At 44.0% G+C, this 25,457-nt stretch overlaps 1 protein-coding gene across 2 annotated transcripts in view; it reads right to left on the bottom strand.

Moving 5' to 3' along the window:
- The window catches only part of PCNX2 (pecanex 2), a 454,272-nt gene that overhangs the window by 236,181 nt on the left and 192,634 nt on the right, over positions 1 to 25,457 (bottom strand). For both annotated transcript variants that reach the window (XM_072141166.1, XM_072141167.1), the window contains exons 11-12: positions 10,343 to 10,375; positions 9,916 to 10,087 (exon numbers count right to left, since the gene is read on the bottom strand). In XM_072141166.1, coding sequence (XP_071997267.1) covers positions 9,916 to 10,087; positions 10,343 to 10,375 — 205 coding nt within the window. The remainder of the gene's footprint in view (positions 1 to 9,915; positions 10,088 to 10,342; positions 10,376 to 25,457) is intronic.

Raw genomic sequence — 25,457 nt, 5'->3', positions numbered from 1 at the left:
CTTAGCCATCAACCTAAAAGGTTCGCTGTTAGAAGTATAGTGTGTCATTTTCCAACCAGCCATCTGTTTATCATATTATTCCATTAAGATGGTATGCAATTTGTGTCTAAGAGAAAAAAGTTACCCCTAATGAAAATTTTATGTCCTAACCAAAAACCTAGAGGGTCTAGGTCAGGGGTGTCATTTATTGCAAAGCATTCCTCTAAAGCATCCTCAATGATTTTTTGATGAGAGGGAAGTCCCATAAGAAAAAGTGTTAGTTCTCCACTGAGTTGTTGCGTATCATGCTCAGATTAAGCTCCAGGAAGATTTGTGTGTGATCTGACCACGAGCCAGTACTTATGGAGCATGAAGTAGTAGTTGGAAGTGTTTGTGTATCGACTGAGACCAGGTAGATCCTTGAGAATCACCTGTCCTTCGGCGAGTAGTGGGTCTACTCCCTAGATGATGCGTTAAGGCATCTGAAGGCATCATGTAGGCGTTCACTGTTTAACCATACGTTTATGGAGTGTGGTGCTCTTTTCCTGTCTAAGAAATCCAGAATAGGGTCTGGCATAATATTGTAGTCCCCAGACATCAGTAGTTGTCCCTTTTGGATTCTCTGGGGGGTTTTTTAAGAATCTTATTTGTGAGGAGTTAGGATCATATAAACACCAGCATGTTTATTTTCTGCATTAGCTATATAGATGGGTGGAAAATTTTATGTGAAAATATGAGAATATTCACCCTGAGCTGGGAGGTTTGGTGCCAATGCGGAGACTGTGTCACAGGAGGGATTCTTTTAGTTTCTTGTGGCCCACTCTTGTAGATTTCCTCGTGGTCACCATTGTGTCTTGCTGTGATAAATTCAATGGCTGGATCTTGCTGTTTGCCGCTGTTATAGTTGTTAAAGGATGTCAAGCAACGGAGCACTACTGAGGCATGTCCATCTTGGAGCTTGTTCAGGCCACACCCCCAATCCATCTCCTTCCTGAGAGGTATGATGATTGGATATTGCCATCTTATTTGTACTTCCGTATAATTTTTTGTACAGATGAACGCAGCACTGTACCACAATTGTTGACAATTCTTTTCATGATAATATGGCGGATTTCTTTAGATTTTACCATGATGTTATATAGAGAAACATTGGAAGAGATGTATTAATCTATCGGTATTTAGACCAGTGCAGAGTATAACTAGATAGTTCTCTGCAGTGCCAGATTATTCATTGTGTAGGATGCTGGATAATTAATCTGGTGAAGTATAAGACTGGCAAATTGTACTTTGCATCTCCTATTAGTTGGTCTAGTTTTCTGCGCTACAATATTGAATTTTCTTGCATATATTGAAATGCTCTTTTTTCAGAGAAGTCGGAAAACAGCCCACAAATGGTATAAAATCTTTAGTAAAGGTGGGGCAGGACATTTCAGCTGTAAATTGCTTTCTGGTGTAGACAAATTGATACATCTCCTCCAGTTTGTTTCAGGTGTGCCTTGAAATACATCCACAGGTGTGTCTCTAACTCAGATGTTGCCAATAAATCAGAAGCCATCACGACATCCTCATATATACTGCTCCAAATTATTTAAAGGCATAGTAATCTTAGTATATGTAAACTTTTGGCTTTGCAGAAAGTAATAAAAATGCCTTAAAAAATGTATCTTATTATTCTAGCATTTGGCAAATTTAAATAATTTTAGTAATCCGGATTGATGTAAAATGGGAAAGATTTATTTTGATTTCATGTCAGAAAAAAAAAACATATATATGTTTGTATGAAAACATATATATTGTTTTCATATTTGTCTTTTTATATAGTTTATGGTTTCAAATGTATTGCCACCCTCCTGTTTAGTTGTGGTGCGGCACTCCTGTTAACCCCCCAACTCTATATACAAACAGAAGCTGGCAGTGACAGGCAACACTGGGATTGAATGGGAACACTTAGTGAATTGAGTTTAAGCAGTTTATTGTTTTTACATATCCCCAGCAATTTATAATTTTTGTCCTGTAATATACCTGTGTACTGTTCAAGGCAGCTGTTGTCTGTAAGTATGGTTCATATATAAGGCGCATTGGACTATAAGGCGCACCTTTGATTTCTGAGAAAATCAAAGGATTTTTTTGTCTGCCTTAGTCTGAAAAATACGGTAGTTCCAAAAAAAATTATGAAATATTTAATAAAGTATATTTAATTTTTAAAGTTTCTAGTCAGGCAGGATACAAAGTTATAATCAAAGTGAAACGTAAACTTAACGATTTCTATAGTGTGTCTTTTCTCAAATAATAACCCCCTCATGATATTACCCCTTACTTTACAATTTTACTCAGTTTTATTGCTGTTTTAGCTATCACTCGGTGGTGGTCAAAATGTAAAATTCTCTAAGCAGGAACATTATGATCCCTGTGTGCTGACAATGTGGTTATTAGGGTACAGGTTTATCTACACTTTTATTTAGCTTCTGGACATTCTACTAGTATCTGACATATAGAAAAAGAGAGATGTTGAGATCCATGAGATGGATATAACGCACAATGACACTTTGCTAATTCAGTAAGTCTGTGTATGCTGCTTGCCGCCATGATTTGAGCTAGTCTTGTAATGACGGGAAGGGGTAGAGATCACACTGTATGAGAAGAATCTGTCCTGCCTAACCATAAAAATCATGAGAACCAAAGAACAAAACCATGTGTCATGTAGCTGAAAAATAATACAACCTTTATTTTATAAATATAAACACAGAAAAATCATATGGACAAACACAATAAAATCAATTAAAACACGGAACAGACCAGAAGCTGCTTCCGTGGTCAGAAACATAGCAGGTGCAGTCATGCGGTAGTGGCTGACAACCTGCCACCGGATCCCCTGGGCCAAACACTTAGAAATCTGAATCACTAATGTGTTCCAGTGGCAGCAACAAATATTAATACATGAAAAGGAGCAAATATGAAGCCCAATCAAAACATAGATCCTAAAATACAAACTGCTGCCTACAAGACTGGAAAACAGAGTTACCAATATGAGCAGAAGGTCCCAAGGGAGTCCGAAAAATGCCCCACGCGTATCGCCGCTAAATGCAGCTTCCTCAGGGGTCTGAGGAAGCTGCATTTAGCGGCGATACGCGTGGGGCATTTTTCGGACTCCCTTGGGACCTTCTGCTCATATTGGTAACTCTGTTTTCCAGTCTTGTAGGCAGCAGTTTGTATTTTAGGATCTATGTTTTGATTGGGCTTCATATTTGCTCCTTTTCATGTATTAATATTTGTTGCTGCCACTGGAACACATTAGTGATTCAGATTTCTAAGTGTTTGGCCCAGGGGATCCGGTGGCAGGTTGTCAGCCACTACCGCATGACTGCACCTGCTATGTTTCTGACCACGGAAGCAGCTTCTGGTCTGTTCCGTGTTTTAATTGATTTTATTGTGTTTGTCCATATGATTTTTCTGTGTTTATATTTATAAAATAAAGGTTGTATTATTTTTCAGCTACATGACACATGGTTTTGTTCTTTGGTTCTCATGTGCTATTTTTCATGTGTGTAGCACCATTTGACATGGTTCCCTTATTTTTGGGATTGATTCCGTTCTGTTTAAAAAAATAACCATAAAAATCAGTAGATGTACGGTTGGATCCTGGGGCAACTGAAATTATATACACCATTACTTATAGGGACAGGTTGGAATTACATAATTAATATATATACACTGTGGAGGTTTGGCCCAGTAGAGACCGTGGTAGCGGGGTGCTGTGATGCAGTTCACGACAGTGACGCCAAAGTATAGTCCAAACAGGTCTAGCCTGTGTTTATTTCAGCAGGAAAATAAACAGCCTTTACATTCAGGCACAAAACAAAATAATAACCTACCCGTCCGGGTACTAACTATACACTGAGTTCACTAACTCACACTAAACAAAAATTCACGTGCTGCTCCAGACACACAGGTCAGAGCTGTGTCCTCTCAGCCTCCTTCCACAGAGAGACAACATTTCCAGCTCTGCTAAGTGATTTTATGCAAGCTAATTGGGCTGTTCCCATCACCTGTGTCCAAGGTGCTGGACAAACCCACTTCAGCACTAAGGCCTTGCATAGAAGCAAAACCTTGGGGAAACATACCGCCCATCCACAGTTAACCCCTTCAGTGTCTCACATACCCTCCCCCTCTGTTTGACCCTGTGGGGACGAACACTTTTGGCCATCAGACAGTGGGTACGGGATAGGGCATCGGCATTCCCATGCAATTTTCCTGCTCGATGTTCCACCGTGAACTTAAAATTTTGGAGCATTAGGAACCACCTTGTGACCCTGGCGTTCCTCTCCTTGGCCTGACTCATCCAGGTTAGAGGAGAGTGATCGGTCACCAGTGTAAACTGCCGCCCTACCAAATAATACCTTAGGGACTCCAGAGCCCATTTGATCGCCAAGCACTCCCTCTCAACTATACTATAGTTCTTTTCAGGAGGTGTGAGCTTGCGGCTCAGGAATGTTACAGGATGTTCCTCACCCTCCACTACTTGGGACAGGACAGCCCCCAAGCCCACGTCAGAAGCGTCAGTCTGCACAATAAAGGTCTTGGTGAAGTTAGGGGTGATCAGTACCGGTCCCTCACACAAAACCGTCTTAAGTCGCTGAAACGCCCCCTCAGCCTCTTCACTCCACTTTACCATCACCGCCCTGCTACCCTTAGTCAGGTCAGTCAGAGGTGCCGCTATTGTCGCAAAGTCGGGGATAAATCGGCGATAATAGCCCACTATGCCCAAAAAAGCCCTCACTTGCTTCTTGGTCAAAGGTCGTGGCCACTGCTGGATCGCCTCTACTTTGTTTACTTGGGGTTTGATGACCCCTCGCCCAATACGATACCCCAGGTAACGGGCCTCTTCCAGACCCAGTGCACACTTTTGGGGGTTCGCTGTCAGCCCTGCTGCCCTCAGGGAGTCCACCACTGCTTGCACCTTGGCCAGATGACTCTCCCAGTCGTTACTATAGACTATAATGTCATCTAAGTATGCCGAGGCATAACTCCGGTGAGGTTTTAGCACGAGATCCATTAACCTCTGGAATGTGGCGGGAGCCCCATGTAGCCCAAAGGGGAGTACCACGTACTGAAAAAGCCCATCAGGGGTAACAAAAGCGGTCTTCTCTTTAGCCCTGTCAGTCAGGGGTACCTGCCAATACCCTTTCGTCAGGTCAAGGGTGGAGAAGAACCTAGCCTGTCCAAGTCGTTCTATCAACTCGTCAACCCTGGGCATGGGATAGGAATCAAATTTGGACACCTCGTTCAACTTCCTAAAATCATTGCAGAACCGTAGGGAACCATCCGGTTTGGGAATCAACACAATAGGACTCGACCAGTCACTTTTAGACTCCTCGATAACCCCCAGGTCTAACATCTGCCTGACTTCTTCGGCTATGGCAAGCCGGCGTGCTTCAGGGACCCGGTAAGGTTTTTGGTGTACCCGGACGTGGGGTTCGGTTATGATGTCATGCTTGATGACTGAAGTACGTCCCGGTAACTTAGAGAACACATCCGTATTTCGGAGCACAAACTCCTTCGCTTCCTGAACCTGGGCCCTGGAGAGGGACTCCGAGATCCGTACTTCAGGCACCTTGGCAACGGGTACACCTACCTCCGGTGTCCCCTTCTTGGAGACAGACGCCTTCTCTACTCCCATGGCCATCAGGGACTCTCTTTCCCTCCATGGCTTTAGGAGGTTCACGTGGTATATCTGTTCGGGTTTCCTCCTCCCCGGCTGAGATACCCTGTAGGTTACCTTCCCCACTCTCTCCATGACCTCATATGGCCCTTGCCATTTGGCCAAGAATTTGCTCTCCACGGTGGGCACTAGAACTAGCACTCTGTCACCTGGGTTAAAGGTCCTGAGTCTGGCTGTCCTATTGTAGACCCTAGACTGGGCCTCTTGTGCCCTTGTCATGTGTTCCTTTACAAGGGGCATTACCGCCGCTATGCGGTCCTGCATAAGGGAGACGTGTTCTATCACACTACGGTGGGGGGTCCTCTCCTGTTCCCAGGTCTCCTTGGCTACATCCAAAAGCCCACGTGGGGAACGGCCATATAACAGCTCAAAGGGTGAGAAACCCGTGGAGGACTGGGGAACTTCACGTATGGCAAACATCAAATAGGGCAACAAACAATCCCAGTCCTTCCCATCTTTGCTGACCACCCTCTTAAGCATCCCCTTCAAGGTCTTATTAAACCTCTCGACCAGGCCATCTGTCTGAGGATGATACACAGAGGTGCGGAGTTGTTTTACCTGTAGTAACTTGCACATCTCCTTCATCACCCTAGACATGAATGGGGTACCCTGGTCAGTCAAGATTTCCTTGGGGAGGCCTGTGCGTGAGAACACCTGGAACAGCTCCCTAGCAATAGTTTTGGAGGAGGTGTTCCTTAGTGGAATCGCCTCGGGATACCGCGTAGCGTAGTCCAGGATAACTAGGATGTATTGGTGCCCCCTGGAAGACTTAACTATGGGGCCAACCAGATCCATTGCAATCCGTTCAAAGGGCACTTCTATGATCGGAAGGGGAACCAAAGGACTCCTGAAGTGGGAGACCGGGGCAGTAAGTTGACACTCAGGGCAGGAGCTACAATACCGGTTTACCTCCTCCCATACCCCGGGCCAGAAAAACCGCTGCAGGATCCTTTCTCGGGTCTTCTCAGCACCTAAGTGCCCTCCCAGCACATGTTTGTGTGCCAACTCTAGCACCAGCCTACGGTGAGATTGGGGTACTACAAGTTGCTCAACCTCCTCACCCCGTATCTGGTCGACCCTGTACAACAGTTCCCCAATAATCACCATTCGGGGATATATTTTATCAGCCCCTGGTATCTGGAGTACCCCATTTATCACCTTGACATTCTCCCGTGCTTTAACCAAGGTAGGGTCCTGTAGCTGTGCAGCCCCAAAATTGTCCCGGGAAATCTCAAGGTCCAGCATGTCGGCCACCTCCTCGTGGCCCTCGACCTCACCAGCAAGGACCTCTAGGGGAGAGAATTCATCACATGGGGTCACCCCTACTGCTGGTGTGTGTACATCGGCCTCAAAGGGTTCAGGGGCCAAGGCCGGACATACCTGATGTCCATTATCTGCAACAGTTCCTGTGGTGGGTCTTCGGCTCCAGAGGTCCCAAAACACTGGTAAGTCTCTGCCGATAATAGCCTCATGAAAAAGGGTCCCCACCACCCCCACTTCATGGGTAACAGAACCACAAGGGGTATGTAGGTTGACGACGGCAGTGGGATATTCGCGAGTGTCCCCATGGATACATAACACGCCCACTTTCCGCCCGCTGTACAGTCCTGGGTCAACCAAAGTTCCCCGCACCAGGGTGACCAGACTCCCGGAGTCTAGCAAGGCTTCCACTGTGTGACCACCGATCGTGACCATGCATACTTGGGGTTCTGCACCCGTGACTGACTCCGCCGACAGAACCGGTCGGGCAAACAGCGACACTCGCCGGGCCTGGCTGCAGTCCATTGGCTCCCCTGACAGTGGACAGTTGGCAGCAATATGGCCCATTTCATGACACCGCCAGCACTGGACACGGCCATGACCTCTGTCACGAGCCTCACTGGGTTTCTGGGTATCCACGCCCCCCAATGAACCCCCTCCCAACCTGGCATATCTCCCCTTTTCCGCAGTAGCAGTCTTACCGGCTGGTTTGGTGACCCTGTCACTGGCACTGCTACGTGAGGGAGAGGTAAGTAGAAGGTCCTCTGTAGCCCGATACCTCTCTACAAGGGACACAAGATCCTCAGCTTTTGTGGGGCCGGCCTGTCCAACCCACCGCTGGAGCCGAGAGGGCAGAGAACGGGTGAATTTGTCGAGGACCACTCTCTCTACCATCTGTGCGGGGGTGCAGTCCTCTGGTTGCAGCCACTTCCGGACCAGATGGATCAGGTCATGCATTTGGGAGCGTGGGGGTAACTTTTCTGAGTAAGCCCACTGGTGGACCCGGCTGGAGCGGACTTGAACGGTGACCCCAAGACGAGCCAGAATCTCCGCCTTTAGCTGGGGGTACTTACGGGCCTCCGTCTCACTCAGGTCGTAGTAAGCCTTCTGCGACTCGCCGGTCAGGAACGGTGCCAGGACATCTGCCCACTGCTCAGCCGGTAACTCCTCTCGCTCAGCTGTTCGTTCGAACACCGTGAGATACGCCTCCACGTCGTCGGTCGTCGCCATTTTTTGCAAAGCCTTCTGTACCGCAGCCCGTGCGGAATGCTGGACCACCGGGTACCCCTGCAGACCAGTACGGGACCCCTCAGCAGTCGTCGCCTGCGGTGCTGCCACCATGCCAGAAAACTTCTCCATCATCAGCTGGAACATGGCTCTGGATTCTTCCTGCTGTTGCTGGAGCATGGCTTGCTGCTGTCGGGACCTCTCCTCCTGCTGCTGGAGCATGGCTTGCTACAGCTGCCGATTAGCCCGGGACTCTTCCTGCTGCTGGCGGGATCTCTCCTCCTGCTGCTGGAGCATGGCTTTAATAAAGTCCTCCATCTTGGCTTTATCCTGCACTTTGCCTGCTGCTTTCACCCAGGCCATGCAATGTTGCAGGATGTAGCGAGCCTGTCGGGTGTATGTCTTTTGAACTGCCCGCAATCCGAAGCACCATATGTGGAGGTTTGGCCCAGTAGAGACCGTGGTAGCGGGGTGCTGTGATGCAGTTCACGACAGTGACACCAAAGTATAGTCCAAACAGGTCTAGCCTGTGTTTATTTCAGCAGGAAAATAAACAGCCTTTACATTCAGGCACAAAACAAAATAATAACCTACCCGTCCGGGTACTAACTATACACTGAGTTCACTAACTCACACTAAACAAAAATTCACGTGCTGCTCCAGACACACAGGTCAGAGCTGTGTCCTCTCAGCCTCCTTCCACAGAGAGACAACATTTCCAGCTCTGCTAAGTGATTTTATGCAAGCTAATTGGGCTGTTCCCATCACCTGTGTCCAAGGTGCTGGACAAACCCACTTCAGCACTAAGGCCTTGCATAGAAGCAAAACCTTGGGGAAACATACCGCCCATCCACAGTTAACCCCTTCAGTGTCTCACAACACACACACATGCTCCTCAATGAATTGGAATATCAACAAAAAGGGTTTTTTTCTTAGTAATTAAATGAAAAAGTTTACTCCATTTGTAATGACTTTATATAATGTATGAATTTTGTAAGTGTTTATTTATGTAAATGTTGATGATTATGGCATACAGCCAAGAAAAGCCCAAAAATCATTCATCATTCATCACTTTTGAACCAAGAAATATTGTCCGAATAAAAAGTATGTACTGCAGATGCACTCAATACTTTTTGCTCAAACCTTTTGCACCTACACCAGAAAATTACACGGATCCCCAATCCACTGATTGTGGAAACTTCACACTAGACCTCAAGCAGCTTGAATCATGTTCTTCCTCCCTCTGAGACCTTGATTTCCAATTGTACTACTTAATTTTCTTTCATCTGAAAACAACACCTTGGACCACTGCGTGACAGTCCAGTTCTTTTGGCTCTTGGCCCAGTTAAGACACTTCTGGCGTTGTCTATTGGTCAAGAGTGGCTTGACACATGGAATGCGACACTTGTAGTACGTGTCCTGGCTACGTCTGTGTGTGGTGGCTCTTGAAGCACTGACTCCAGTAGCAGATTCACTCCTTGTGAATCTGCCCAAATTTTTGAATGGCCTTTTCTTAACAATCCTATCAAGCTTGCGAGCTCAAGCTTTGAGTTTTCCTTGGATGTAAGTTATAATATAATCAACATTAAGATTAATAAACACTTGAAATGTTCACTCTGTTTCTGATATACTTATTGTATCCCTCTATTTTTTTTTAATCCATCATCATATTTCATTATACATCAAACAATGATTTATCAGTAACTTATGATATACACAAACAGACTTACCTATAATTTGATCCCTTAACAATTGAGAGAAAGCTGGAGACAAAAAATTAAATCCATAAATTGTAGGAAATTGCATTCCTGTAAGTTTGGTTCCAGCATCCAGTAGAAGAATAAGTCCACAAAAAATGCAAAAATAAACAGGTCTGCTGTATGTTATTATTTGATTATAACCCTGGATAAAAAAAAAGTGGGCAAATAATTTAATTTTAGATTATTATTACTATTATTATACACCATTTTATAGTTTACATGCACAAAATTCTCAGGCACAGTGCAAAAGAGAGACATAGTAGAGCTAGAGCAGTTTAAAAATACAGCCAACCATATGGGGAACCATGCACAACCGGAAATGACAGGTGAATCATGCTGGCAACCAAGAGTTACCCAGTTACTGCTGGAAAAAATACAGGTACTGTAAGTAACTTACATGAATTGGCGATGCTGGATCTGGCTGCACACTCTAAAATATGGAAAAAAATAGAAGAATATCAGTTTCAATTTATTGTTATCCATATGCAAATTAAAGACTCTCCTTGAGATACATTCTTAATATCTGATCAACAGGGGTCCGATATAGACAATTATTTTTATTGCTTTGCAACTGCCATACGGCTTTATACATTCGTCATGCACATACTCCCTGCAGATAGCACGCGTATTTACCTCATGACGGTGGCCACCTAAAGACACTGTTCACATGTCATATAAAAAAACCAGAATCTCCCCTTTAATGTGATATCTGACTTGTGTTGTGCCACAGAACCAGAAATAAATACTTTTAAATTTGCAATAAAGAAATTTACTTTTTTTTTCTACACAACTTGTTGTCCCCAACTCTCAACAGTGAACATCTCTTCTTCTGTGACAATTATTAAAAAAAAAAAAAAGAGAATAATCCCTTTGTATTTCTCTGACAGCAAAAAAAAGGTGCAAAAATCTAGGTGCAATGGTTCAGAAGATTTAACCATTTGAAATGTGCCCCTACCTCAATCACCCTTGAATAAAATTACAAGTATATTGTCACGGGTGCTCCCGCGCAGATCACAGGTACACCCGTGCTCCGCTGTCTGAAGGTCCCCGTCCCCCAGCCCGCACTGTCTGTGCTCCAGGTCCCGGCGTGTACGCCTCACGCTTCCTTCCCTGCAGGCCGTGCGCTTCCGCTGCTAGGGCGTGCGCGCAGACTTCTGGAGATTTAAAGGGCCAGCATCCTCCTGATTGGCGCTGGCTAATCCGGCTCACCATTTATAATCCGACCCCTCCCTTCCTTCCTGGACGGATCTTCAGCATTCTAAGGAACTTCGAAGGTTCCACACCTCGCTTCCCACAGCGGTTCCTGTTGAAGTGATTGCCCATCAGCGTTCCCAGACGCCTCGGTGTCTCCTGTCTCCAACGTTGCCATATGCTCTTGGTGTGTCCTGTCTTCCAGCGTTTCCAAACGCCTCTGTGTCTCCTGTCTCCAGCCTTCCCATACGCTTCCTGGTGTGCCTTCCAGGGCTCCAGTCCAGTGGGGTCTTCAGTCCGTGCCAGCATCACTAATGATCCTCTGTGTTCCTGCTGTCATCCCAGGCTTGGACTGTTTCCTGCTCATCCCTGAACCTTGGCTGGCACCGCGGGCCTCATACCATCTCCAGCAGTGGTCCAGAGGGTCCACTGGTCCCCAGACTCCTCCCTCCGGACTCTTCCCATAGAGACTTTTAGTTCTGTTGTCTGTGTGACCCGTTACAAATATTTTTTCACATTTTAGTAATTTTTCTGCTTATTCTATAAAAGAAGTGTTAATATTATAAGTAACCAATCAAGTTAAAGCCTCATATGTCATGAAAAAAGTAACAACTGTTATGATATGTAAACCTTTCCAAAAATATTGTAATTTAAATAATACCTTAACAGAAATGCAAAAAGGCACCAATTACACTTGGTCACAAGTCAACTGTTGAAAAGACCATATGCAGATGGTGCTGCACATCACAATACACATCTTAGCTGTGAAATTTGTCTCAAATATAGCCTTTTACATTCAGCTGTTAAAATTCACTGCATGTAAGCAGATTTTAAATCTATACAGCTGATCAATTTCCGCAAAGAAGATGCAAAGAGTTTTTTCCAACAACATGTGGATCAGATTTCTTCAACTCTACAATCATGGCCATAAGTTTTGAAAATGAAACAAATGTTAAATTTTACAAAGTCTACTGCATCAGATTTTATAATGGCAATTTGCATATACTCAAGAATGTTATAAAGAGTCATCAGCTTAACAGCATTTAATTGCAAAATCGATATTTGCCTAGAAAATGAACTTTTTCCCCCAATACACATTTCAACTTCATTGCAGGCCTGCCTTAAAAGGAGCTAACATTGTTTCAGTGATTGCTCCATTAACACAGGTGTGGGCAGGGCCGGATTAAGGTTGGTGGGGGCCCCTGGGCGCAAAATCTGGTGGAGGCCCCCACTAAGTGTAGCGTACACACACGTCCTCCTGCTTCCTTTTCACTATCCCAGCAGTAACACAGCTACATACAGCCGCCTCATCCCCAGTAACACAGCTACATACAGCCGCCTCACCCCCAGTAACACAGCTACATACAGCTGCCTCATCCCCAGTAACACCGCTACATACAGCCGCCTCACCACCAGTAACACAGCTACATACAGCCGCCTCATCCCCAGTAACACCGCTACATACAGCCGCCTCGCCCCCAGTAACAAAGCTACATACAGCCGCCTCACCCCCAGTAACACAGCTACATACAGCCGCCTCATCCCCAGTAACACAGCTACATACAGCCACCTCACCCCCAGTAACAAATCTACATACAGCCACCTCGCCTCCAGTAACACAGCTACATACAGCCGCCTCACCCCCAGTAACACAGCTACATACAGCCGCCTCATCCCCAGTAACACAACTACATACAGCCGCCTCACCCCCAGTAACACAGCTATATACAGCCGCCTCATCTCCAGTAACACAGCTACATACAGCCGCCTTATCCCCAGTAACACAGCTACATACAGCCGCCTCATCCCCAGTAACACCGCTACATACAGCCGCCTCATCCCCAGTAACACCGCTACATACAGCCGCCTCATCCCCAGTAACACAGCTACATACAGCCGCCTCGCCTCCAGTAATACAGCTACATACAGCCGCCTCGCCTCCAGTAATACAGCTACATACAGCCGCCTCGCCTCCAGTAATACAGCTACATACAGCCCCCCCCCCAGTAACACAGCTACATACAGCCGCCTCATCCCCAGTAACACAGCTACATACAGCCGCCTCACCCCCAGTAACACAGCTACATACAGCCACCTCATCCCCAGTAACACAGCTACATACAGCAGCCTCACCCCCAGTAACACAGCTACATACAGCCGCCTCATTCCCAGTAATACATCGATATACAGCCGCCTCATCCCCAGTAACACAGCTACATACAGCAGCCTCACCCCCAGTAACACAGCTACATACAGCCGCCTCACCCCCAGTAACACAGCTACATACAGCCGCCTCATCCCCAGTAACACAGCTACATACAGCCGCTTCGCCCCCAGTAACACAGCTACATGCAGCAGCCTCGCCCCCAGTAACACGGCTACATACAGCCGCCTCATCCCCAGTAACACAACTACATACAGCCGCCTCACCCCCAGTAACACAGCTATATACAGCCGCCTCATCCCCAGTAACACAGCTACATACAGCCGCCTCATCCCCAGTAACACAGCTACATACAGCCGCTTCGCCCCCAGTAACAAAGCTACATACAGCCGCCTCATACCCAGTAACACATCTTTACATCCTTCACCCCTACCAGATACTAGTCCCATGTAACATACACCTCAGCCACACTAGCCATGCAGTCCCATGTAACATACACCTCAGCCAGCACAGCCATGCAGTCCCATGGAGTGGTGTAACTAGGAGAGATTGGGCCCCATAGCAGATTTCTGCATGGGGCCTCCCTTCCCCTTAAAAAAATATAAACATGTCGGTTGCATTTGCATAAACGTGTGGTGGCCAGACTATAGCCTGGCAGGCACACATCTGGCGTGCTGGAGAAGAGGAGAGGTGATCGAGGCTCACCCCTCCCCTCTCCATAGAGAATAGAGCTGCATGGTCGTTCTTACGGCCATAGATAGAGCACGCTCTATCTCTTTTGCAGCCACAGCACGAAACAGTGAGTACTCGTGGTACTCACTGTACCGAGCCCAGGCGTTATAGACGCCTTTGAGGGAAGTATATCCGGTAGCAAATTTGCGGCCAGATATACATCCCCCATACGTTCTTGTGAATGTACCCTTATACAATTACACACATTTATATACTTATATACTGTGGGAGATTTGGCCCAGTAGAGACCGTGGTAGCGGGGTGCTGTGATGCAGTTCAAGACCGTGACACCAAGGTACAGTCCAAAACAGGTCTCGCCTGCGTTTATTGTAGCAGCAAAATAAAACAGCCTTTACACTCAGGCATTAAATAAACAAAAATCCTACCCGTCAGGGTGCTAACTATACAGGTGTTCACTAACTCACCACTATACAAAATCACTTGGCTGCTCCAGGCACAGAGGTCAGGGCTGTGTGCTCTCCAGCCTCCTTCCAGAGAGAGACAACCCTTCCAGCTCTGCTGAGCAGTTTAAAAAAAAGACTGATTGGGCTGCTCCCATCACCTGTGTCCAAGGTGCTGGACACCCAACCTCAGCACTAAGGCCTTGCATAATAGCAAAACCTAGGGGAAACATACCGCCCATCCACAGTTAACCCCTTCAGTGTCTCACAATACACACACATAAAGTTCTACACTCGTATACTTGCACCCATATATACATACAATTATACACTTATACACACACATTTATGCACTCATATACATTTAAACACCAATACACAGAGTATATACAAACTCATAAAGTATATATACACATACAGCAAATACATACATACCAAATACACAAACCACATCATTCACATATATATAAATGTACACACATATATGCTTATATAAATATATGTGTGTATAAATACAGCATATGCATCTATATACAGTATATACACATATACACAGTATAAACACATATACACTGTATATACACATATACACTGTATATACATCTATACACAGTAGATGCATATATACACAGTATATACATCTATACACAGTATATACACAGTAGATGCATATATACACAGCAGATGCATCTATACACAGTAGATGCATATATACACAGTATATACATCTATACACAGTATATACACATATACACAGTAGATGCATATATACACATATACAAATAATCTAGATACGAGCCTAATTTGCTATATCACAAGCTGCAGTCAAAAAGGCCACTGGATTCAGTAAAAAGAAAAATTGGTCAGATCTCACCCATCCCGAGGTAGGATCAGACGAGGGTTGTAGATGATGGTCAGCAACATGGATTAGCAATGGCCTAGTCCATTCCTGTAGCTACAGGAATGGACTAGGCCATTGCTAATCCATGTTGCTGACCACTGTCAGTTTCCCTGCAGCAGGACTAAAAACTGGCATTATTCCCCTGAGGAAAGTTCCACTAAATGTGGCACTGGAAACGCGTCGGGAATGCTTTTTGAATATAGCACCTATAGGGCTTACTAGGGCAAGTCTATGATTAGGGAACACCTGGGACTGTCCTTGTAAGGACAGGAGCTATATCTGGGAAACTAGGGCGAGTGGAGTAGAGGGCCTACTAGGGGCAGCGCATCCATCTATTCCTGACCAAGATGTGCCTGAGACCCATCATCTACAACCCTCGTCTGATCCTACCTCGGGATGGGTGAGATCTGACCAATTTTTCTTTTTACCTGAAGTATTTATTGATATATTTCCCCATCCAGAGTCTATAGTTATGATGCTGTATGTGTTTGCTTAGGGATCCACCTTTTCCCTTACAGGTTGGCAAAACGTACTATTAGGCTATCAGAGTTCATATACTTTATGCTGTTTGTGTTTGCATCTAACTTGGATGGTTGCTGTACCTCACAGAGAAACCAACCTATTGACTTTGGTCAGCCTTTATCTCTGGTTTATATTTTTATCAAACAAGATTTGAGAGGGGAAATAATGCAATAGACAAATAACACATCCAAATAATGATACTTTAGAAAAGAGAGGGAAAGCGGATGTGCAAACAAGATAAATTTTATTATTTCATCAATATACAAAGATAAAAACATTTAAAAACCCAAGAAATGGGAAAAAGAACACAATGGTCTCTCCTCAGAAATATTTCATATATGTACAACCAACAATGGATAACAAAGCTGCTAAATATAAAGGTGTAAAAATATGCACAAAATCACATGTAATAATAAGGTGCAAAGTGCCTAGGCTGAATACATACAACGGTTCTTGGACTGTGTGCTGTGTGGTGTACAAGACAAGTAGAGACAGTGTCTCAATGCAAGGTGTTTACATATTATGAGATCAAAAAACGAAACAAAACATGGATAAAGTGCTGCGTGCAGAAACGGGCGATACGCGTGGGGCGTTTGTGGTCTCTCCTCTTCATGCTCTACATTAGGTAATATAATGTGATGTACTGCTTTATTGTATCTACTTGAATTGTGTATCTACACCACTAGCTGCTATTTTCTGCACGCAGCACTTTATCCATGTTTTGTTTCGTTTTTTGATCTCATAATATGTAAACACCTTGCATTGAGACACTGTCTCTACTTGTCTTGTACACCACACAGCACACAGTCCAAGAACCGTTGTATGTATTCAGCCTAGGCACTTTGCACCTTATTATTACATGTGATTTTGTGCATATTTTTACACCTTTATATTTAGCAGCTTTGTTATCCATTGTTGGTTGTACATATATGAAATATTTCTGAGGAGAGACCATTGTGTTCTTTTTCCCATTTCTTGGGTTTTTAAATGTTTTTATCTTTGTATATTGATGAAATAATAAAATTTATCTTGTTTGCACATCCGCTTTCCCTCTCTTTTCTATGGTTTATATTTTTATGTGATGGTTCACTTTGGTGTTTTTTTCTTTTAACCGCAATATTAAAAGTTATGTTTTAAATGCCCTCACCTATGTACACATGTATACACATATACACAGTAGATGCATATATACACATATACACAGTAGATGCATATATACACATATACACAGTAGATGCATATATACACATATACACAGTAGATGCATATATACACATATACACAGTAGATGCATATATACACATATACACAGTAGATGCATATATACACAGTAGATACATCTATACACAGTAGATGCATATATACACAGTAGATGCATATATATACAGTATATACATCTATACACAGTATATACACATATACACAGTAGATGCATATATACACAGTAGATACATCTATACACAGTAGATGCATATATACACAGAATATACATCTATACACAGTATATACACATATACACAGTAGATGCATATATACACATATACACAGTAGATGCATATATACACATATACACAGTAGATGCATATATTCACATTATATACATATATACACAGTAGATGCATCTATACACAGTATATACACATATACACATATACATGCAGTATATACACATATACACGCAGTATATACACATATACATGCAGTATATACACATATACATGCAGTATATATATATATACATATACACTGTATACACATATACACTGTATATACATATATACACATATACACTGTATATACATATATACACATATACACTGTATATGTATACACATATACACTGTATATACATATATACACATATACACCGTATATACATATATACACACAGAAAAATACATATCTATATACTTACCTTTTAGGGTGACCGGGTGCCTGTTCGGGCGGGTGGGGGGTCTTGCCGGTGCTTGTTCGCGGGGGGGGGGGGGGGATAGTCGGTCAGTCGTTTGCTCGGCCAGGAAAGGGGGGGGGGCGGTCCGAGCGGGAACCGGGGGGCGGGTGGTGGTTTGAGCGGGGAGCGGGTAGGCGGGGGGCGGGAGTGATGTCGAGCGGGGAGCAGGCGGAGCGGGGGGCGGGGTTTGCGGGGTCGGCCGTGGTGTTGCTTGTTTGGGCGGGCCAGCTCTGCCATGCTTGGTGGCGGGATAGGCGGGCCGGGAAGGGGTCACCTGTGCCGGAGGCGGGTGGGGGTCGCGGAGGCGGAGTCGTCTGTGCCGAAGTGCGGGCGGCTCACCATGCAGCAGAATGGGTGGGCGGGGAGTCCATGTAGGGGGGTGGATGAGCTGGGAGGCGGCTCGGTTGTGCAGGCAGATGGGCGTAGAGGCGCTCTCCTCTGCCTGGGGGCGGCGTGCGGCTTATGATGGGGGGCGCGGGAGGCGCGATCTGGTGGGGGCCCCTAGGGAGGGCAAGATGGTGGGGGCCCCGGGGCTCGAGCCCCGGGAGCCCCGCCTATAATCCGGCCCTGGGTGTGGGTGTTGATGAGGACAGGGCTGGAGATCAGTCTGTCATGATTAAGATTTTACAGAATGGGAAGGGAAAATTGGGAAAAATTGTGGCAGATAAAATATAACGTTTATTTATTATTATTAAAATGTCTTTGCACAAGAATGATAAAATTTGCAAACATATATATAACATCTAGGGCAAGATTAGGAAACTTGTCTTCCTGCATGCATATATTGACCCCTTTTAATATTAACTTGTTTGATATTCTTTTATTACTTTCTTCTATTTTTATGCATGCTTTAACTTTCAAAGAAAGGGACAGGAAGGTATAGTGTTAGAGAATTAAGATCTCTGCAACTGCCCAGAATCGTTTTTGCAGATTGCTTCTATGTGCTGGTAAGAGCATAATCAGTGGATACAGATCCCGCCCCCCAGCGGTGTATGGATGTCCTACCATACCGCCCCTTTTAGTGTTAGAACACATCAAAGTATGATTCATAGTTCATGGTGAGTCTAAAAAGGTACTGTATCATGAACTATGAATCATACTTTGATGTGTTCTAACACTAAAAGGGGCGGTATGGTAGGACATCCATACACCGCTGGGGGGCGGGACTGGATGATTTAAATAGCTGGGTTGATTTCCCTTTCCTTATCCCCTGAGGAAGCCCGCCAGACGGGCGATACGCGTGGGGCGTTTGTGGTCTCTCCTCTTCATGCTCTACATTAGGTAATATAATGTGATGTACTGCTTTATTGTATCTACTTGAATTATGTATCTACACCACTAGCTGCTATTTTCTGCACGCAGCACTTTATCCATGTTTTGTTTCGTTTTTTGATCTCATAATATGTAAACACCTTGCATTGAGACACTGTCTCTACTTGTCTTGTACACCACACAGCACACAGTCCAAGAACCGTTGTATGTATTCAGCCTAGGCACTTTGCACCTTATTATTACATGTGATTTTGTGCATATTTTTACACCTTTATATTTAGCAGCTTTGTTATCCATTGTTGGTTGTACATATATGAAATATTTCTGAGGAGAGACCATTGTGTTCTTTTTCCCATTTCTTGGGTTTTTAAATGTTTTTATCTTTGTATATTGATGAAATAATAAAATTTATCTTGTTTGCACATCCGCTTTCCCTCTCTTTTCTATGGTTTATATTTTTATGTGATGGTTCACTTTGGTGTTTTTTTCTTTTAACCGCAATATTAAAAGTTATGTTTTAAATGCCCTCACCTATGTACACATGTATACACATATACACAGTAGATGCATATATACACATATACACAGTAGATGCATATATACACATATACACAGTAGATGCATATATACACATATACACAGTAGATGCATATATACACATATACACAGTAGATGCATATATACACATATACACAGTAGATGCATATATACACAGTAGATACATCTATACACAGTAGATGCATATATACACAGTAGATGCATATATATACAGTATATACATCTATACACAGTATATACACATATACACAGTAGATGCATATATACACAGTAGATACATCTATACACAGTAGATGCATATATACACAGAATATACATCTATACACAGTATATACACATATACACAGTAGATGCATATATACACATATACACAGTAGATGCATATATTCACATTATATACATATATACACAGTAGATGCATCTATACACAGTAGATACACATATACACATATACATGCAGTATATACACATATACACGCAGTATATACACATATACATGCAGTACATACACATATACATGCAGTATATATATATATACATATACACTGTATACACATATACACTGTATATACATATATACACATATACACTGTATATGTATACACATATACACTGTATATACATATATACACATATACACCGTATATACATATATACACACAGAAAAATACATATCTATATACTTACCTTTTAGGGTGACCGGGTGCCTGTTCGGGCGGGTGGGGGGTCTTGCCGGTGCTTGTTCGCGGGGGGGGGGGGGGGGGGATAGTCGGTCAGTCGTTTGCTCGGCCAGGAAAGGGGGGGGGGCGGTCCGAGCGGGAACCGGGGGGCGGGTGGTGGTTTGAGCGGGGAGCGGGTAGGCGGGGGGCGGGGGGCGGGAGTGATGTCGAGCGGGGAGCAGGCGGAGCGGGGGGCGGGGTTTGCGGGGTCGGCCGTGGTGTTGCTTGTTTGGGCGGGCCAGCTCTGCCATGCTTGGTGGCGGGATAGGCGGGCCGGGAAGGGGTCACCTGTGCCGGAGGCGGGTGGGGGTCGCGGAGGCGGAGTCGTCTGTGCCGAAGTGCGGGCGGCTCACCATGCAGCAGAATGGGTGGGCGGGGAGTCCATGTAGGGGGGTGGATGAGCTGGGAGGCGGCTCGGTTGTGCAGGCAGATGGGCGTAGAGGCGCTCTCCTCTGCCTGGGGGCGGCGTGCGGCTTATGAGGGGGGGCGCGGGAGGCGCGATCTGGTGGGGGCCCCTAGGGAGCGCAAGATGGTGGGGGCCCCGGGGCTCGAGCCCCGGGAGCCCCGCCTATAATCCGGCCCTGGGTGTGGGTGTTGATGAGGACAGGGCTGGAGATCAGTCTGTCATGATTAAGATTTTACAGAATGGGAAGGGAAAATTGGGAAAAATTGTGGCAGATAAAATATAACGTTTATTTATTATTATTAAAATGTCTTTGCACAAGAATGATAAAATTTGCAAACATATATATAACATCCAGGGCAAGATTAGGAAACTTGTCTTCCTGCATGCATATATTGACCCCTTTTAATATTAACTTGTTTGATATTCTTTTATTACTTTCTTCTATTTTTATGCATGCTTTAACTTTCAAAGAAAGGGACAGGAAGGTATAGTGTTAGAGAATTAAGATCTCTGCAACTGCCCAGAATCGTTTTTGCAGATTGCTTCTATGTGCTGGTAAGAGCATAATCAGTGGATACAGATACAATGTTGCACTTTATTTGTAACTTCTGTCTATATGCCTATCATAAGCACTTGGGTTACAAGTAGAGATGAGCGAGTATACTCGTCCGAGTATACTGCTCGGTCGAGTGTTAGCATACTCGGACCGGCTCGTTACTCGGACGAGTATCTCGCCGGCTCGAGATCGAGCAGTAAATTAATAAAATAAATTGAATAAAAGTATTTTTATTGTAAAAAAAAAATATTACACATGTTTGCAGATGTTTTACTTGTAAGAACACATTGAAATAACACTATTCTTCACTTTCCAGGTGTTCGCGCGTGTCTCCCGCTAAGTTAGGAGATGTTCGGAACATCTGGAATGTGAAGAATAGTGTTCTTTCAATGTGTTCTGCACTTAAATGGTCCTGTGTTCACTGTTTTTAATGTTTTAATTCTATTCTTCACTTTGCAGCTGTGCGCGCGTATCTCCGAACCTATCGGGAGACACGCGCGCACACCTGCAATGTGAAGAATAGAATTAAAACATTAAAAACAGTGAAAACACGAACATTTAAGGGCAGAACACATTGATATAACACTATTCTTCACTTTGCAGATGTGCGGGCGTATCTCCGAACCTATCGGGAGACACGAGCGCACACCTGCAATGTGAAGAATAGAATTAAAACATTAAAAACAGTGAATACAGGACCATTTAAGTGCAGAACACATTGAAATAACACTATTCTTCACATTCCAGATGTTCGTGCACATCTCCTAACTTAGCGGGAGACACGCGCGAACACCTGCAAAGTGAAGAATAGTGTTATTTCAATGTGTTCTTAAAAGTAAAACATCTGCAAACATCTGGAATTTTTTGCACTGTTCTTTTACTGGTCAGTTTTATTAAAAAAATGCTCGGGTCTCCCATTGACTTCAATGGGGCTCGTTATTCGAGACGAGCACTCGAGCATCTGGAAAAGTTCGTCTCGAATAACGAGCACCCGAGCATTTTAGTGCTCGCTCATCTCTAGTTACAAGTATCCTTTTATTTTATTAATTGTGACTGGCTGTAGGCACAAGTAGAGTCTGAATTCTGTTTTGTATGGCTGTGTCCCGGCTTTCAGCTTATTGTATATTTAATCATCGATCTTTCACTGCTCCCAGGTGGCTATCTCAACCAGCAGTGTATAGAGTGGATCTTATCTAGCTGTTGGCCGAGCTCAGCACATTACTTATTGTATGTTTGATCCTATATCTTTCACTGCTAGTAGAAAGTATCTCCACAGCAGTGTAGAGAGTGGACCTTATCTAGCTATTACCCGGTCTCTTCTCAGAGCCGGGTTCAGCTATAGCTTCTTTTGCTCTGTATCCTATGCTGCCCGTTGCTGAGGGCAGCGTGTTTAAACTAGACGCCAAGATCCTATAACCTTGGTAACAATTACAACACAGGACCGTGGCATTTGCTCTTACAGTTTCTCTTAAGGTATATACAGCACATGTATTCTCAGCTAGATTACAACACTTTCCCTTCCTGTCAAATATGTGTCTTGCCCTAATATAACACCCATGATTAAGAATCACACCACTAGACACTTTAAAAGGAGGCTGGTGCAGTCATCATTGCACTGCACAAAACTGGCATAACAGGGAAGAGCATCGCAGCTAGAAAGATTGCACTTTAGTCAACAATCTATCGCAGCATCAAGGAATTCAAGGAGAGAGGTTCCATTGTTGGCAAAAAGGCTCCAGGGTACCTAAGAAGGACCAGCAAGCGCCAGGACCGTCTCTTAAAAGTGTTTCAGCTTTGGGATCGGGCTACCAGCAGTGCAGAGCTTGTTCAGGAATGGCAGCAGGCAGGTGTGAGTGCAGCTGCACGCACAGTGAGGCGGAGACTCTTGGACCAAGGCCTGGTGTCAAGGAGTGCAGCAAAGAAGCCACTTCTCTCCAATAAAAACATCAGGGACAGATTGATATTCTGCAAAAGGTACAGAGAGTGGACTGCTGAGGACTGGGGTAAAGTCATTTTCTCTGATGAATCCCCTTTCCGATTGTTTGGAACATCTGGAAAACAGCTTGTTTGGAGACAAGGTGAGCGATACCATCAGTCTTGTCTCATGCCAACTGTAAAGCATCCTGCAACCATTCATGTGTGGGGTTGCTTCTCAGCCAAGGGAATCTGCTCTCTCACAGTCTTGCCTAAAAACACATCCATGAATAAAGAATGGTACCAGAATGTCCTCCAAGAGCAACTTCTCTCAACCGTCCAAGAGCAGATGGTGATCAACAATGCCTTTTTCAGTACGATGGAGCACCTTGCCAAGCAAATGTGATAACTAAATGTCTCAGGGAACAAAACATAGAGATTTTGGGTCCATGGCCTGGAAACTCCCCAGATCTTAATCCCAGTGAGAACTTGTGGTCAATCATTAAGAGACGGGTGGACAAACAAAAACCAACAAACTGTGACAAAATGCAAGCATTGATTGTGCAAGAATTCGGTCCATAAGTTGATTGAGAGCATGCCAGGGAGAATTGCAGAGGTCCTGAAGAAGAAGGGTCAACACTGCAAATATTGACTTGCTGCATTAACTCATTCTAACTGTCAATAAAAGCTTTTGTTACTCATAATATGATTGCTCTTGTATTTCTGCATGTGATAAAAACATCTGACAATATGACACATGAAAACCAGAGGTCAACAGATCATGCGAAAATATAATATTTGTGTCATTCTCAGGGGGTTATTTATCATTAGACCAGCTCCTTTAGGCAGTTATATGTCTATTTTTGAAGCTATGTTGCCCATCAGATTCATTAAAATGGCTTTGGTCCTTTAATAAATCTTCTTATGGTCTGTTTTCTGTCTGGGATTTTTTTTAAAAAGTCCCCAAAAAGTCTCAAAATTCATAAAAAGTCTCAACACTTAGACCAGCAGGGGACTGGAGTGACTATGAAACTTTTTAAGAGACTTTTTGCAAAAGTCTCAAGTCATGAATCTGGCTTTGTACTATGTTGCTAAACCAGTAGTTCTACGTTTAGGCCAGATTACAGAAGAGGTGCATATAGTCATGTGAGACTTTTTAGCAGTGAAAAGTCTCAAGTAAATCTCAATGCAACTACTTTGCGACTTTTTTACGCCAAATAAGCCCAAGAAAAGCAATGATAAATAGGCCCCTCAGTTTCTAAAATGTTCCCCGACACTGATATAGACTAAGGCTACATGCAAATTCCTATCTAGGCGGAGAGGTGGAGATAGAATTCTGAATTTACATATGAAGGAAGCAAAGTGGATCTTTTCTTTAGGCACTCGATACCCTGCCGGTTTGAATTACAAAAGTGACTTATATTTGCATTTATGCATTTTGTATGTATTTTGTTCATGTTTAACCTGCTGTTATCCTATCTGATACCATGTGTTTGTAATGAGCAATCCTCCCGTGTGTGCTCCGCTTGGGGGAGGTAACTTCCTTTACACAAGTTGCCTCCTTTCCATAAACAGGTTTCACACCATTTGGACACAGGTATGAATAAGGATCCTATTTTCCAGGTCCGAAACGCGTAACACCGTTTTTCTTCTCTCCAGTGATCACTTTTTATTATGTTTTCTTCAATACAATTTTGCTATTTTTGCTTTTTGCTTGTTGCCGATGGTACCTCTCTTTTTGCGCCATATTACTGCTGGGTCCACCATCATTGCAAGGCTTTGAGCTATGACCTGGTGAGTTGACACTTTCAATCTCTTCGAATGTTTACATCATAAAAGTTAAATTCTTGTACATAGGATGCAGTATTATAGTAGTTATATTCCTGTATATAGAAACAGTATTATAGTAGTTATATTCTTGTACTTAGGGGGCAGTATTATAGTAGTTATATTCTTCTACATAGGGGCAGTATTATAGTAGTTAGATTCTTGTACATAGGGGGCAGTATTATAGTAGTTATATTCTTGTACATAGGGGGCAGTATTATAGTAGTTATATTCTTGTACAAAGGAGGCAGTATTATAGCAGTTATATTCTTGTACATAGGGGCAGTATTATAGTAGTTATATCCTTGTACATAGGGACAGTATTATAGTAGTTATATTCTTGTACATAGGGGGCAGTATTATAGTAGTTACATTCTTGTACAAAGGGGGCAGTATTA

The sequence above is a fragment of the Engystomops pustulosus genome, chromosome 3 (genome assembly GCF_040894005.1).
Source record: "Engystomops pustulosus chromosome 3, aEngPut4.maternal, whole genome shotgun sequence".
Lineage (NCBI taxonomy): Eukaryota > Metazoa > Chordata > Amphibia > Anura > Leptodactylidae > Engystomops > Engystomops pustulosus.
Note: the sequence above shows the minus strand (reverse complement) of the source record. Positions and strands in the feature narration are given on the sequence as shown.